Source organism: Talpa europaea (assembly GCF_964194135.1).
Source record: "Talpa europaea genome assembly, chromosome: 7".
In the NCBI taxonomy this organism is placed as follows: Eukaryota; Metazoa; Chordata; class Mammalia; order Eulipotyphla; family Talpidae; genus Talpa; species Talpa europaea.
In genome coordinates this window covers 112,337,306-112,354,062 of record NC_140074.1, presented here as the reverse complement: position 1 = coordinate 112,354,062, position 16,757 = coordinate 112,337,306, and the positions used below count along the sequence as shown (strand labels likewise).

Sequence of the window (16,757 nt, the reverse complement as noted above, 5' to 3'; positions counted from 1 at the left end):
TATAGGAGGTAGTTTGTGGGCCATCTCCCCATCCTACATCCTGCTGCAAGACCTAGCTTTCTAAAACACTGTTTCCCTGTATCTATTTCTGCTCAGAAGGCTTTGATGTGTCCTTCAGATACAAACTCCCCTATCATCCATTTCTACCAGAGCCTTGTACTTTCTCTCCCTCCCCCTAGACCTTTTTATCCCTTCTACTCTAGTCAAAATTGTTCTAATGTCATTTCTCATATATATGACATTGCTTCTTGCTCTCTTCTCTTGTTTACACTTTTTTATAATTGACGTAACATTGGCTTATATCATTGTTTGTGCATTAGAAGTGTAGGCTCTCCCCTCTCTGGTGCTGTTACTATATCATAGCACCGCCAAGAATCCCATAGCCCTCTACCATAGTCCATTGTGCTCCCTTTCCACCTTGCTCTTGTCCCTTCACCTTCCCTTCTGGGAGCCTCAGTTCTATAGTCAACTTTCTAGGGTTAGTTCTAACTTTGGCTTTATCTGACCCTTTGTTTTCTGTATACTTCCTATATAAGGGACACCATCCTGTATTTCTCTTTCTCCTGACTTACTTCACTTAGCATAATCCTTTCCAGCTCCATCCATGTTGCTATAAATGACAGGAGTTTGCCTTTTTGATAGCTGAGTAGTATTCCTTTGTCAATCTAATATTCTAAGAGTCATAAAGGGGAAGGTATATATTTTATTGTATTTTTTTAGCACATAGCTTAATTGTCTGGATATAGTCTAAGTGAAGCTTGTTAATGATGATAAACTATCCTGTTAACTCTACTTTCAAACTACATTTAGAATCTAACTACTTCATACCACCTCTAACACTGTCACTCTTGGCCAAGTCACATTTACTCTTTCCTTGCCTCCTTTCTTTTCTTCATGTTCCATCATTGCCCACCCTTTATATTTACTTTCAACATAGCAGTACTTAAATTTTAAGTCAGATCATATCACTTCTGTATTCAAAACCCTCCAATTCCTTTTCACATCATCCAGAGTAAAACCAAAGCCCCTGTAATGGCCTACAAAGCCTCTCATGATCTGTCACCCCACCCCCACCCCTATCCCATGCCTGCTCTTAATCCTGAAACTGCTTTCCTCCATGTCCTCCCACTGCCCTCTACCTGTTCCCTACTACTCTTCTTCTGCTGCATTGGTCTCCTTGCTGTTTTCTGAAGATGCAAAAGGAAATCCCAACTCAGGGCCTTTGCACAGCTTGTTCCCTCTGGCCAGAAAACTCCTCCTTGGGAACTCTTATGGCTCCATCCTTCCTGCAGTTCTCTGATCACATTCCTGCTCAGTAAGATCTTCACTGATAATTCCTATTTACTGCCCATCTCCTCAAACTGGAGTGTAAATTTTGGAGGCCAGGAGAAAGGACTTTTTGCCTATTTTTTTTAGTACTCTATTCTCAGTACCTAAAGCAGAATCTGGCATCTATCAAGTTTTAGTAAATAGTATTGAATGTATAAATAAAAATTTACCCTTAAGAATAATGCATTCATATTCCTAACCCTCCATTTCCTTTGAACGATTTTTAGGCTCACACAAAAGCAAATGCCCTATAATAACTCCAAGAAAATTATAATAGCAATAGTTGAATATTAGCCATAGCAATTGGAGCAGAAAGTTCCATTGCTGAGAAAAGAGATTTCTCATCAAATGAAGGAAAAGAAATGGCTTATGATATAACTTTCTTGTTAAATTATATTGGTGTCCTGGGGGACTATCACTAACCAGTGTTAAGGCATATTGTAAGAAAGCAAATGGTTTTGGCCACCCTATCTACTTCCAGAGGTCAAGAATGTTGTTAGTATATTGTTTTTTTCTTCATCTAGCATCAGACTAAATGGTGAAGAGATCATTGATGTGGGAGTGAGGCTGTTTCAATTTTGGCATGACTATCGTTGGACAGGTTATATATACTCTCTGATTCTTGATTATGTATAAAATACTTTTTTAACAAGACCTTTCTCTCAATGTTGTTCAAAGGTTAAAAGAGGAAAGAAAAATAAATCCTCTGAGACATATTTTAAAAAATGTGTTATAAACATTGCATCTTGCAGAAATAACTGTATATTTTGCAACTGAGTTCTACATTTTGGCTTAAATCAAAGGGAGAAGTGGCAGTTAGACTGGTGTCTGAGAATAAGCTTTGACCCCTGGGACTTGAACCAAAGAGAAGCCCCACAGCACCATTAGTGTCCCAGCACTATCTGATAAAACTGCCTGGCCTTCCTCGAACATCAGCCTCACTGACTACTTGATTTTTGTGGAAGACTACTGGTTTTATACTTTGAACCCAACTCCTGTTCTCCTGTTTTCTGTTTTCAGTTCTCTGCTCCTTCCTTTATTTTCAAAGCATTATGATAGGCATGTGAAGTTGGAGATTCCACACTGAAAATTATCCATGAAATCAATAAAGGAAAAGTAAGATCAGGCAGCTACCCTGCATAATAAAATAACATGAATGTTAATTTTCAAATTAAGATGTGAGAACAGATGTATATCAATTAAGTTTTGGAATTATGACTTCCAGAGGAAGAGAAATATTTTGTTTAACCACTAAACTACTCTCTATATGTTTTTCTTGCAATGACATTTAATTTTGAAATCTTTAGGAAACCAAAGCTGTAGTTGAAGAAACAAGAGCCCTGCGAAGCCGAATTCATCTCGCAGAAGCTGCACAGAGACAGGCCCACGGGATGGAAATGGACTATGAAGAAGTGATCCGTCTGTTAGAGGCCGAGATTACAGAGCTAAAGGCTCAGCTTGCTGATTATTCTGACCAAAATAAAGTAAGCAAAACAGTCCTCTCTCATCGTTACCATGGTTTCCTTGCCGTTGTCATGTATCCTGTTTTCATTTTCTTTTCATCTGCACTTCTAAACTAGGTCAGTGTTTGTCTTCTATTATTCAATGATAGGATGATGTGTTGTGATGGGGCTAATGTGAAGGTGGTGAGCCTCCCTTTATTCAGATAGCTTTGGGGTGGAAAAAGCATGTACCCCCAATTTGTGTGCATCACTGGTCAACATTAAGTCTTGGAATTATTTACCATTTAATTGATGACATTGGTTTTCCCCCTTTGTTTCTAAAGTTTCTGACTTGTCTTGTGGGGATAAGAGGAGGAGAGCCTGGGGATGGATTTTACTCTTTGATTAGAGCATTCCAGGAAGTGTGAAAGTTAAGTAATTTTTGCCCAAGGCTTGAGATAATTAATGGAAAGAAACTGAGTTTGAATTTAGGTTTTTTTTTTTTTTAATGTAAGATGTACTAATCCAGTCTCCAGTTCAATAGCAAAATGCTGAATGCTTTTCAGAAGACAGTGAGAACTTAAGATGAATCCGCGATTTTTTTTCTATGTGTGTACTATATTCATTATAGTCTTCAAAAATAAAATATATAACATACATTTTTACTCATCAAATTAAAGAAATTGAAATGTATATTTTATAACTTCTTACAACTCATTTATGAACATAATAGGTGTTTGATATTCCTTTTTTTTATTTTATTACTTTTTAAATATTTATTTATTTATACAAAACTGGGGTACAGGTCAGAGGCTCGAGAGGATGAGAGAATTCACCAGAGACAGAGTGGGGAGCAGTACAGGCAGACGACCAAAAACACTGCCAAGGGGAACAGCGGGTGAGAGGAGAGGTTTCCCACGCCATGTGGGTCTCTTCCTGGCTGGCTGGGAATCCAACCTGCACTGCATAGGCTGCGGACAGTCCCACAGCACTACGCTTAACCCGCTGCGCCCACCAGACAGGCCCAGGATAGTCCTTTTTTAAAAAGATTTATTTTATTTATTTATGCATGCAAGAGCTGGGATGTAGGCCAGAGGTTCGGGGTGGAGGTGGTGAGAGGATTCACCAGAGACAGAGTGGGGAGCAGAAAAGGTGGATCTACTGAAAAACACTGCTGAGGGGAGCAGCAGGCAAGACAAGAGAGGTCTGCTGTGCCATGTGGGTTAGCTCCCTGGCTGGGAATCGAACTTGTGCTGCAGTGACTGCTTATAGCTTCATTGTGCTGAGACTTAACCACTTGTGCCACCAGCAAGGCCCCAATGTTCCATTTTTTAAAGCATAGGTTATTTGTAATTCTGTCTTCTCAGTCCTGGCTGAAAAAGAGTTGTGTTTGAAAGTTTGGAACCAATTTTTACCCCCACCAATAATAAATGAGAATTACTATTTACTGCACATCCTTGCTGACACTTTGTTTTCTTTTACTTCTAATTTTTGCCAATCTGGTAGGTGTGATAAATACATCTCATTTTGAATTTGAAATTTGAATTTCCCTGCTTACTAATGACTTTGAGTCACTGACATGCTGTGGTGTTGAGTGCATCTCTCCTCAACACATGTGCAGTAACATCAGGTTGGTAGATTGAAATCAGCCCTGGTGGGTTTCATTACACCCCAAATGTTATATGAGCCAAAGCTTTATCCCATCCCAGATAGTCAGATAAGCATATATTCATATATTTATTAGGTATTTGTTTTTGTGAAATGCCTCCTCATATCTGTCAACCCTCTTCCATTGGATTGCTTTTTCATATTGATCTGTAGTGATTGTTCATATGTGTGGGTACTCATCCTATATTATATTTGTTATGAAAATCTCCTAAATATATGGTTTACCATTTCTCTGTATGTTAAAATGAACAGGTATTCTTAATTTTCATGTAATCACTTCCCAGTCTTTTCTCTCGTGTGTCTTTTTAGAAGTATACTTTATACTTGCCTCTAAAAGATTTTAAGTTTTGTTCCTTCTGTTATTGGTTTTGTGGCATTGTATGAAGCAGAGATCCATTTCATTGTCTTTTTTTAAAATTCTAAATGAAAAACTATCCTAGCAAAATGTCTACTTTTGTCAATAATTTATTCCATTTTACTTTGAATACCATATATTAGATACTATTACAATTTGCTTTGTGCCTCTTCTAATTAATCTACAAAATCAGCTCTGTCACATTTAAAAATTTTCACGCGTGTCGCTCTTTTTTGAGGGGATCTCTATTCTTTCATTGGTTTGTTAGTTTATTTGCAAATATATGCTGCATTTTATAGTAAGTCTTGATGTCTAGTTATTTTCCTTAAAAATATGTTGACAACATGGCCGTTTGAACTTCTTATGTATTTTAGAATTCAACCTGTAAATTCTACCTATAGAAAATAGACCTATTAAGAGTTTTTACTAGAAATACATTATATATGTAGATTAATTTGAGAAGACCTCACATATTTAAGATTGAGACTTAATTTGTAAACACTACTGAGGCACAGAAAGGTTACTTGCATTGTGGTAAGAAAATCTAATCTATAAGATAACAAATGCATAATTTTTTCATGGTGGTTTTATAACTCCATTATCTGACCAGTGTATACAGATGTTCAAAGTGAGCTTACAGAGAATTCGGCTATTGTTTGATGTGTTGTTTGATATAGTCCAGTAGACAAAGGTCATTGTGGTGGGGTTCAACTCTTCACTAGTTATTACTTTTTTTGTTGGCAAAATATGTTAATATTTCACTTATTGTTTCTTTTTTTAATTTTTCATTATATTTTCTGAAGTAAGGTTTTGACTGCATAAAAACTTGGAATTACATTGTTATCCTTTTATGAAAATGTTATGATTCTTTGATATGGCAATCTTTTTTCCCCCTTAGTGCTTATTTTTGATGGATATGAAAATAATTACACCAGCTTCTTTTAGTTTTTAACCTATTTTTTATCCTTTTATATTCAACATTATAGTGTCCTAATATGGTAATTGTGTATGTGGTAAACTGCATGTAACTAGATATTCCCCCCCATTCTTATTAATTTTGGACCTTTAATTGGAAAAAACTTTCCAATTAAACTCTTATCAGCTAATGTCCTTGGCTTCGATTCCATATTCTTGCTTTGTACATTTTATTTATCCCTTTTTTCTTTTTTTTTAAATTGATGCAGATTTCTCTTGAATTGCCTTCCCCAATCTATTTCCTATTGCTGTCTTAGAAGTTATATATTCTGAGTTTTAAGGATTATCCTAAAAATTTGCGACACTCTTTTACCTTAGAGTATAAAACTAATCACTAGTATTCCATGTCTTATAAATATTATAAGCACTTTAGAATATAAATCCAATCATCTCTTCCTATTTAATTTCTCTTTTTGTCAGTATTTTACTTTTATTTATTTATTTGTTTGTTTATTTATTTATTTATTTGTTTGTTTATACACACACTGGGTATAGTCAGACACGCGGGAGGGTGAGAGAATTCAACAGAGCCAGAGCGGGGAGCAGAACAGGCAGAAGGACCAAAGTACACTGCTGAGGGGAGCAGCGGGCGTGGCAGGAGAGGTCTGTGCGCCATGTGGGACCCTTGCCCGGCGGCCGGGGATCAAACCAGCGCTGCAGAGGCTGCGGGCAGCTTCGCAACCCAGCGCTCAACTGCCATCAGGGAGGCCCAGTAGTTTACTTTTTTCTTGACATTAAATACCATAAATTAGATTCCATTTCCCCTTATTTTTTTGCAGTCAACCTTTGTTTATATAGACTCTCACATTTGCCATTTTTGTTCAACATCCATCCTTGCACTCAGACCTTCTTGCAATATTTATTTCCTTCCAAAGTACATATTTTAAAAATTTGTTAGGTGTGATTTATTGGTAATAAATTCTTTCTGTTTTTTGTTTGTCTGAAAACATCTTTATTAAACTCCTGTTTTTGAAGTACATTTTTGCTACATTTAGAATGTTAAGCTGACATTTAATTTTTTTCCAGTGTTTTTATTCAATGTTGTAATATCAGTTGTCAATCTGTCATTTGTTTGCAATCTGTTGTTACTTTCTAGATGTTTTTAAGACTTTTGTATCTTCAGCATTCCACAGTTTGACTATGATGAGTCATGCATTGCCTTATTTTTATTTATTTTGCCTAAGATTCATTGAGCTTCCTGATCTATGAACAATATATTTTGTCATCTCTGGAAAACCATAGACTGTTATTCTGAACTACTTCTCTTTCTGGTCTCTATTACATAATTCAAACAGGATGTATACTGAATCTTCTTTTGCTTCTTTTCTCTTAATTCTTCTTCTCCTTTCATGTTTTCTGCTTCTCTTTCTACTCCATTTTGAAGAATTTCTTTTCCTCTGTCTTCCAATTCACCTGTTCTCTTTTCAACTGTATCTAATTATATGATTAATCAATAGAGTATCTATTGTAATTATGATTAAATTTTTATTTTTAAGACTTTTTTTTATATAATCTGGATCTGTTTTGATAGTTTTTTATCCTTCTATTATGCTTTCCATTTCTTCTCAAAAATTTAAAACACCTTAAAAATTGCTTTATTTTATGTATCTGATCACTCCAATGTCTGCTGTCACTCTAAGCCTGACCCTGTAATTTTTTCTTTTAGCTAGCTTTCATTCATAATTTTATATTTCATGCTATTTTGATACATTATATGTGGTTATTATATGAGGTCTGAACTTAGAAAGTATCTCTCCATAGAAGTTTGTGTTTGCTTTTACTAGCCTGCAACCAACTTAACTAAATTTTCAGCTTATGAATTTATTGGCCACACAGGTGATATAAATTCTCACCTCAAATCTGCATGAGAGAGATTTGTGGTTAGAAATTATTTGGGAAAAACTTTTTTTTTTTTACCCACTACCACAGCCAAAATTAAATTCATGTTTACCTTTTGATGTTTTATTTCTTCCTATTTCAACTATTAGTGTACTCCTTTTTGCCATTTGTGGCTGATCAAACCCCAAACTGTAGTCCATTGAAGAGATCAGCATATACCCTCAAAGCAAATTATTTCACAGTGAACTTACTCCAGTATATTCACTTAATATTGCTATTGGTTGTTTTCATGGAATTCCTTTACTTCCCTGCCAGCTCAGCTTTACATTGGACTATAGTACATAAAATAGATGTGCAGGGCCTTCCCAGTGGCTCAGTGGGTTGAGCGCTGTGCTGTGAAGCTGTCCGCAGTGCTGGTTCAATCCTGGTGCCATGTGAAAATCCCACATGGTGTGGCAGACCTCTCCTGTCTTGCCCACTGCTCCCCTCAGCAGTGTATTTCTGTTGTCTGCCTGTTCTGCTTCCTGCTCTGTCTCTGGTGAATCCTCTCACCCTCTTGCACTTCTGGCCTGTACCCCAGATCTTGTATAAAAGTAAATAAATCTTTATAAATAAATAAATAGATGTGCATATATTAAGGATTTTTTGGTTGAAGTTTCTGTCAGTATCTGGTAAATCATGTTGCTCTCCCCCCAAAAAATGCAATAAACTAATTTAAATATATTTTACTATAAGAATCAATAAAGTTATAGGCAGCTGTAGTGTCCATATACAATTTCACTTAAAGTTTGCAATTAGTAAAGTGCTCCCCCCCCATATCAGAAGAGATGTACAATAAGAGAAAATAAATGATACAGTATTGTTGCATATTATTTAATTAAAACAAAATAGGAGCCACTAATGTACAACAAAAAAAATGTTTATGAAATTTCTTTTGATGTCTGTTCAGGAAGGTGTTCAAGAGTTAAGAAAGAGAATCACAGTTCTCGACTGCCAATTGCGAAAATCAGAAATGGCTCGAAAAACTTTTGAGGCTTCCACGGAAAAGCTGCTTCATTTTGTAGAGGTAAAGTCTCCTGTGAACATTATGTTTTGTCCATTTTTAACAATTGTATAGGTGACTGACTTACAGATAAATAGCAGTGAGTTTGGTGGCTGGTAAAACATTCTCTGGGCTCAAAGCTGATTTAGATTTAAAATGCCCTAGAAAATGAAAATACAGATGAAGAAAAATAATTGAGACAAGGTAACTTGATACCAAATGTATATTATGTTTTAATGAAGTTTTCCTAAAAATTTTGATACTATGTAAACATTATGGTCACACTTAAATGCTTCTATGGATATTATATTTCTGAGTAAAGTTACATGTTTATGTAACTTTACCCTCCTCATAACAGAAATACCTTTTCATTCAATGAGAAGTTATAAATATTTATTTACTAAGAAAAAGCATTTTAAAAAAATCATCAAGCTTACATATCTCTTTCACTATCTTGTTTTTCACTAGGCTATTCAAGTATTTTCTGATAGTTCTGCTCCTTTATCAAATTTAAGGTAAGATTCTTTAAATGTGTTCTGCAGAGTATGACCACTTACATTTTCATCTGGTAATTGTAACTAAAATACTAAAGTTTCTTAAATAGTTTTAAGATGCTACATAACTCCTATTGGACACCATTATTTTTTTAATAACTTATTTTTTTAAAGATTTATTTTATTTATTTATGTATACAAGAGCTGGGGTGTAAGCCAGAGGTACGGGGGTCGGGAGGTGAGAGGATTCACCAGAGACCGAGTGGGAAGCAGAACAGGAAGAACTACTAAAATACACAGCTGAGGGGAGCAGCAGGTAAAACAGGAAAGGTCTGCTGTGCCATGTGGGTTAGCTACTTGGCTGGGATCAAGGATCTAACTGGAGCTGCAGTGGCTACTGATAGCTTCATAGTGCTGAGACTTAACCCTGTGCCAACAGGGGGGCCGAGGATGCCATTCTTTAATGTCTCATGGGAAGATATAGAAGGACACATTGGTTTTGAGCTCATCTACACAAATAAAATTCTTGGAGGTATGTAGCCAGTCATTGTATCATAGTGCAAGTGCCCCCCTCTTTTTTCCCTCAAAAGTTTTCATTATGCCACTTCACTTCCATGAAAGACCCATATTAGTACCTGATTATGCTAACCAAAAGAAATTCAGAGGATTTTTGCTTTGACAACCAAAGAAAACACACAGAAATAGCGTTCAGCATTGGTTTTGCCACAACTGTTTTGGAGGCAGTGCACACCCAAAGCGGGGAGAGTGCCATCATCCGGCCCCTCCCGGGGGAACTACTTTATGTAGGCTGTGTATTTATCACATCATTCCTGCTTTTTCTATATGTTAATATTATTTTGGATTTTATGTGTTATTTGGTATGACTTGGTAGTTTAGTTTTTGGGTGTGGGAATTCTCAAAATGTTTTCCATACAAACTAATGTCTTCTTCTTTTAATGCCATTTTGGCTTATGAAAGGTTACATAGGGTTGTTCTGTTTTCAAATAGTGGGGAGAACCTGTATTCTAAAATTGAGGTAGGGCCTCCCTGGTGGCGCAAGGGGTTAAGTTGCAGCACTGTCAAGCAGCCACTGCAGCATGTGTTCAATCCCTGGCCAGGGAGCTACCCACTTGGCACAGCAGACCTTTCCTGTCTTGCCTACTGCTCCCCTCAGCAGTATATTTCTGTTCTGTTCCTCACTCTGTTTCTGGTAAATCTTCTCACCCCTCACAACTCTGGCCTGTATCCCAGTTCTTGTATGCATTAATAAATATTTTTAAAATAATAAATAAATAAAATTGAGGTAGAAATCATCACCTATTTTGTCCTTCTCAGGATTTCTGTAAAGGTGAGATTAATTTGAAATTGTAAGCATCCTGTTTATGAATAACAGTCACTATTCTGCTAAAGTTCTATCTCAACCCAGGATCAGATGTTTATGGTAAATAAAATTTTATAAAACATCCTCATGCAATTAATTTCTTTTTTATCATTCAGTAGACATACTAAAAAAATTTATTTGGAGAATATACCTTGATTTTGTTATTATTCAGTTTGTTTCCTATTTAAAGTTTCTTAATAAGAGATACAAACATACTAATAAGATTTATTTCAAACTGCAAGTTTATGGTCTTTTTGATATATGACATATAAAAGACATATAAAAGAACGATTCCTGTTTATACATTTTCAAAGCAATGTTTTCCTCATAATAGCTGCTATGCAATGTACTTAGACTCCTTGCAATGTACACTCCTTGCAATGTACACTTGCAGAAACATAGGAAAACTTTACCCTTTACTATGAAAACAGCAATTTAATAAATGAACATGATGTACTGTATTCTTATTATACTTTAGCTTTCCACAGAGCAGATTTGAATTTAGAAGAATATCTGTAGAATACTTGTAATCTCATTTTGATGTAATGCTCTATTTCATCTAATGAAGGAATCTCACATGTTTTGATTTTAACCCATGCTCCTTATATTAGAAAATTATGTCAACTCCATGCAGTAAGAATGTTAAAATACTCAGCAATAAGATTCTCCTTATATGAGTTAGATGTGCCCCCCTACTTCCTCCAAGGTCACATTGTGACTTTGAGTAATAATTCAGAAGATTTTGATATTAAAAATGAAGGTTAAAAATTGACATTTAAAGTCAGAGCCTCCCTATGCCTTAAACTGATTTGTGACAAAAGGACCACTTTAAAAAGCAATGTTAAGCAAATTAACCCCACATCTTGGAGAATTAAAATAGTAGTAAAATTTTGTTCAGTCTTTTTAATATACATATCTTTTATAATGGATACTGGCTTTGGTCATGGAACACAGAATAAATTTCTGTATTTGAATTTGAGAATTGATGCTTCAATTTCTTCTTGTGAATTAATAGCAGCATGTGTAAGAAAATGGATTGTAAGTAATGATCAGTCCTTCATCAGTTTAAAATTGTCTCTGTTCAAGGAAAAATTTGAGCATGATGGTTTTTCACCGTAAAGATTTGCTTTTTTAATTATGTCATAATGGATTCATTTCAGGTAACATTTGCATTTTTAAAAAGTGATATAATTGCTCTAGTCTGTTTTAGATTTAGAGACAACAACTTCTAGAGCTTAAGATAGAATTTCAGGAGCAAATATACATATTGAATATAGTTAATACTAGAAGTAATAGTGGATATCTGCTTAATTTATGTTTAAGCCCTTAATTTTAACTTTCTAGAAAAATAAATAAAAGGATACATAATATTATAAAATATAATATAAAAAATAACACAGTACTCACAAAATTAGATAACAAGTGATTGCAGAGATAGGCCATCCATCTGTTCTTTCCTCTCCCTAAATGAAGTCAACCTAATTTTTCAGTACACCTATTTATTATATAATAAATGAGAACAGAAATATTGTTCTGTGTGAATTGCTTTGCCTATGATATAAGAATGCAATGCTCCCCCCAAAAACATTTTTATATAAATTCATAATTATTAAGAATTCAGATTTAGCAAGAATAGATGTCATCTACTGAGTATTAAATTCAACTTTATTTTGTTGCCCTCTTAGTGAAAGAAGATCTGTGTTAGCTTCTCAGACTTCACTCACACCCCTGGGAAGGAATGGACGTAACATTCCAGCGATGCTGGCACTGGAATCTAAAGAACTTGTGAAATCTGTTCGTGCAATGCTTGATATGGATTGTAAGTTTCCTATATTTTTTTCTTTTTAAATAATTCATTTAACAAAAGAAAATTTAAAGTATGAAAGTTTAATTTTTGTTAAATGTATTGGTTTGCCTACAGTTAAATCAATAATCAATAAAATTTTCGTGCACTGGTTGTAAAGGGAAAATATTTGCTTCATTTAGTATACTTAAAATAGCTTCCAACAGAGGATACCTGATTAAGACATGTCTTAACCTCTGCTTCTATCCACAGTCTCTTTGAAATGGAAGTGTAAATATAAAACTGCATCTACAATAGCACTGGAAACCCAGAAGGGTATAATCAACATTGAGGAATTTTTTAATAATATACAATAGATAGAATAAAATGGAAGGTACAGCCCCATGAACGAAAGACCTCCAAAACACAATAAAGATGAAAGGCAAAGGCTGTTGAAACACTGAGTTTCAGCAAAAAATTCCCAGGATCACAGACAGGGAAAACCAGGAACAGACCCTGTGGCAGTCAGTAAGGTAATTAATTAAAGGGCTATAGAATAGCTGAACCAGTCCCCTCTTTTTCCAGAGCTGCTGGCTCAAGCATTTACACCTAAGCAAGGGACCAGAGTATACCTCTTTTAAAAAGCCTCATGATCTGTCACTGGACACCCCCATCTAAAGCACTGAGCTAGAAAGAGAAGGGGGGCAGTGCTCTAAGTAACCTTCAGCACAACCTCCCATCCATAAACATGGAGATCCTTGGGGAAAAACTTAAACGACTGGACATGTCCATCCTTCCCTTCTCCTGTCTTCCAAGCGCTTTTGCCTCTTCGTGTATTTGGACTTCCTTTTTATTGTTTTGTTTTTCTGTCTCTTTCCTTAATGCCAGTCTGTCTGCTGTTTGTCTAATTGCTGGCCTCTAACATTCCACTATCCTTTTAATTACCAGTCTTCATTTTCCCTATGCTGGGGGCCAGATACCCCATACATGCAAATAAAAATATATAAAGATATAGATAAAATCTATGTTAATTAATATCAAAATAATAAGTTTTGAGTAGAGTCCCTGTAGTAAATGGCTTGGTTTAGTGTAGGGTTATATTCAAAGACACTTTGAAGGTACTTTTGACTTCAAAGTTATTATAGAGGGTTAGAGACCATGCCTTTAATCTTATCTGCGTGATTTCTGCAGTGAGATTTTTTTTTTTTTTAATTTTTATGACCTATTTTGTTTTTAAAAATCAAATTACATTTCAAAAACCCTACAAGAACTCTTTGTGTAAAGAAATTCTGTGGACTTTAGGAAAGATGAAAATAACCACTTCTAGTGTATTATGTGAAAGCTCAGAATTTTATGTATCAGACCTTTTTCAGTTACATGGGAACAGTGGAGGGAAACACCTGCACAGACATAGCCCAGTGGACAATTCCCATCATTAATTTTAATTACTTTGCTGACATTAATCTTTATATGTGTCAAACATGATTATTCAAAGAAAATATTTGAAATTCAGCAGAACTTCGCTGGAAGAAAAGTGAAAAATTCCATCTGTACTTTTTATCCATTATAAGATTATAGCTACTCTACTCTTTAAAACTAGCAAATAGTTGCTATGTTGTCTTTTTATTTCAACATATAATTGCTCATGTTTGCATATTTTGCCAGTGCTTTTAAAATTATATGACAGCTTTTTTTTTTAATTTGATAATTCAGATAAACTCATCTCATTTTTCTTTCTTTTAAGCTGTAGCTTTTTCTATATTTAATGAGAAACAGAAAATTGCTACCACGAGGTAGATAATTCAGCTGCAGCCTCTACCTCATTTCCTTTGCTATGGTTGTCTGCTTATTTCAAGTTACAATTTGAAATTTTCACTAGGGTAATTGTCCCCACTTTCATCTTAATGTAAGTACATTCTAGGATATTATACTACAGGATTTCCTCAGAAATGAGAATAAGATTCCATGGGTCTTATAACTGAAAGCCAGGCTCTTAAGGAGTATGTAGAAGACAATTCTGAACTTTTTTTTTTGGTAATAGATTTCAGCGGCACAATTATAAACGCATATTGTTTCCAATTTCAGAGTGTTTATGAGCCCCAACTATGGACCCCAATGTAGCATCACAGGAAACAAAAATGCTTTCTACAGCATCGTCAACACAGCTATCCAGCCCTCCTCAGATTACTTTTAGCAGTAGAGAAGTATGTGAATCAGAGAGGCAGCCTGGAGTCAAACAGCAGTAAATTGCTTGCTTATAAACAGTGCTCCAAAGATTCTGTGATGTTCCCTGGAGGTGTCCCAGAGAGCATCACACTTGATCATCCAATTTTACTGGAAAAATTACTTAAACTCTGTACCTGTTTCCTCATATAAAAAAATGGAGATCATAATATCAAAGTGGCAGACTTAGAGAATGAAATGAGATACATGAAAAGTACCTGGTAGTATAAGATGGTCTATAGATATTCTGTAAGTGGACATTACTGCTTCTAATGCTAGCATCATTATTATTGCTATTATTATTAAAAGCAATTTACTTTTTCCTTATTATTTTATGTAAGTATTATCTAAAGCTTCTTTAATCTTAGATACATTTGAAAATGTGATCGATGAGAGCTTTTCTTAAAATATAACATTTAGTGTTATTGAGTTAGAATGTAGACATCACAGGACACAGCAGATAAATGTCTGAATCAGCATCTTATCTTTTAGTTGTTTATTGCTAACTGTAATGAGACTTTGATCTGTTCTGTTACATTACTTCCAGTGAAACAATATGTAACCAAAATAGGCATTTTCAATCAGTGTTGAACCCCTGGAGGTGCTGCAATATTTACATGGCCGATATTGTAATAACCTGTTACATTAACATTACAACCTATTTTTTTATTTTATATATTTCTTACATCATTTTTCATTTTTGCACAATATATGTGTTTTCATCTTGGTTATAGCCCCCATACAATTCCCACCACCCTTGTTTTGATCATACTCCCTTCTCTCCCCCATGTAGTGTGTCCCTGGTTTATAGTTGCTTGTTGATTTTGATTTTTACTTTATTATAATTAGTCTTTTTCCTGGTCCCTTATTTAGGTTTTCTAAATTCTGTTATGAGTGAGACCATTCAGTATTTTTCTTTTTCTTTCTGGCTTATTTCACTGAGCATGATCCCTTCCAGCTCCATCCAATGCAACCCATTTTAATAACCTTTAGTGCAACCTTTATTTGAAATAACTGTTTTGAACTATAACCTTTGTCTGATTGACATCTAGATTGACAAAACAATTCTGTAACAAAAGTAGGAAGAGGCAGTTCTATTAAAAACATGCATAATAAAATGATATATGCCCAGATACCCCATAGGAGGTCTTTAATGAAAAGAGAACTTACTGACTTCCTGGTAAATTGGCAGCATAAGCACAGATTTCTGTCTTCCTTCAAGATTCCCAGGGAAGTGATAAGTAGAATATAATAAGAGGGTACAGTCTTCAAACACTTCACCAGTTATAGGCAGATCCCCAAAACTTTGATATAGAACAGGTAGGACCATATAGAAGGAAAGCACCGAGGACCTATTTCTTTATTGCTCTGAGAACAACTGTGGCAATTAATTAGGACAATGGAAATAACTGGAGTGCAGTCTAGCAGGACGGGATACCTTATTGCATTCAAATTTGAAGGGGGCAGAGGAATCCTCCCATAAAGAAAACATTTTATTTTCTTTTTTCTTTTTTTTTTTAATTCTTTTAAGATGATTTTTCTTTTCCTTAAATTTATAACATCATTGGTAATTTCTGGACAGTATGTGATTTCTCCCCTAGTGTGGCCTCTACTATTCGCCTGCCACCAAAGCACCCATATCCCCTGTGCTCTTCCCTCCCATCTTTCAGGCATTTGCTTTTCTTAAATTACTCATCCATTAGGCATTTAAATAATCCCTCCAATTTAGGAGTCATCTGAGCCTACCAGTAATTGAAGTTAAAAGTAAATATTCTTACTCACTGCAGGTAGGAATATAACTGGGCACAAATGCTTGGGAATCAATTTTGCAGTCTATATCAAGAGCTTTTAAGGTCTCTATTAGAAAAGTTTCTATGAAATTAAAAAATGTTTTAAAGTCACATGTTTGAACCAATAATCTATTTGTTGGCAAAGAAAATAATGGAAAGATGTGCATAAAAATGAACATATATTTTCATCACATTTGTTATAACAACAGAATATGGATATTTAACTCTTACAAATTGGTTGAATGATAATGTAATTTTTTAATCAATTGAAAATAAGGATGCATTTTTTTCCCTCTCAATGACCATCTGATTGCACATGTTTGTCTACACAAACCTCCTGCATTTACTCAGGTGCTCCTGTCTGAATTAGCAATATTTTAACTTTAAAATTAGAATGTCAGTAATGGTTGTTTTTTGTCTTTAATTCTGAAGCTAA

At 34.9% G+C, this 16,757-nt stretch overlaps 1 protein-coding gene across 1 annotated transcript in view; it reads left to right on the top strand.

Moving 5' to 3' along the window:
• Positions 1-16,757, top strand: part of STXBP4 (syntaxin binding protein 4) — a gene marked incomplete at its 3' end in the record, with an annotated part of 127,879 nt that overhangs the window by 63,688 nt on the left and 47,434 nt on the right. Inside the window, exons 11-14 of the mRNA XM_084237048.1 lie at positions 2,637-2,813; positions 8,558-8,674; positions 9,119-9,165; positions 12,211-12,344. Coding sequence (XP_084093174.1) covers positions 2,637-2,813; positions 8,558-8,674; positions 9,119-9,165; positions 12,211-12,344 — 475 coding nt within the window. The remainder of the gene's footprint in view (positions 1-2,636; positions 2,814-8,557; positions 8,675-9,118; positions 9,166-12,210; positions 12,345-16,757) is intronic.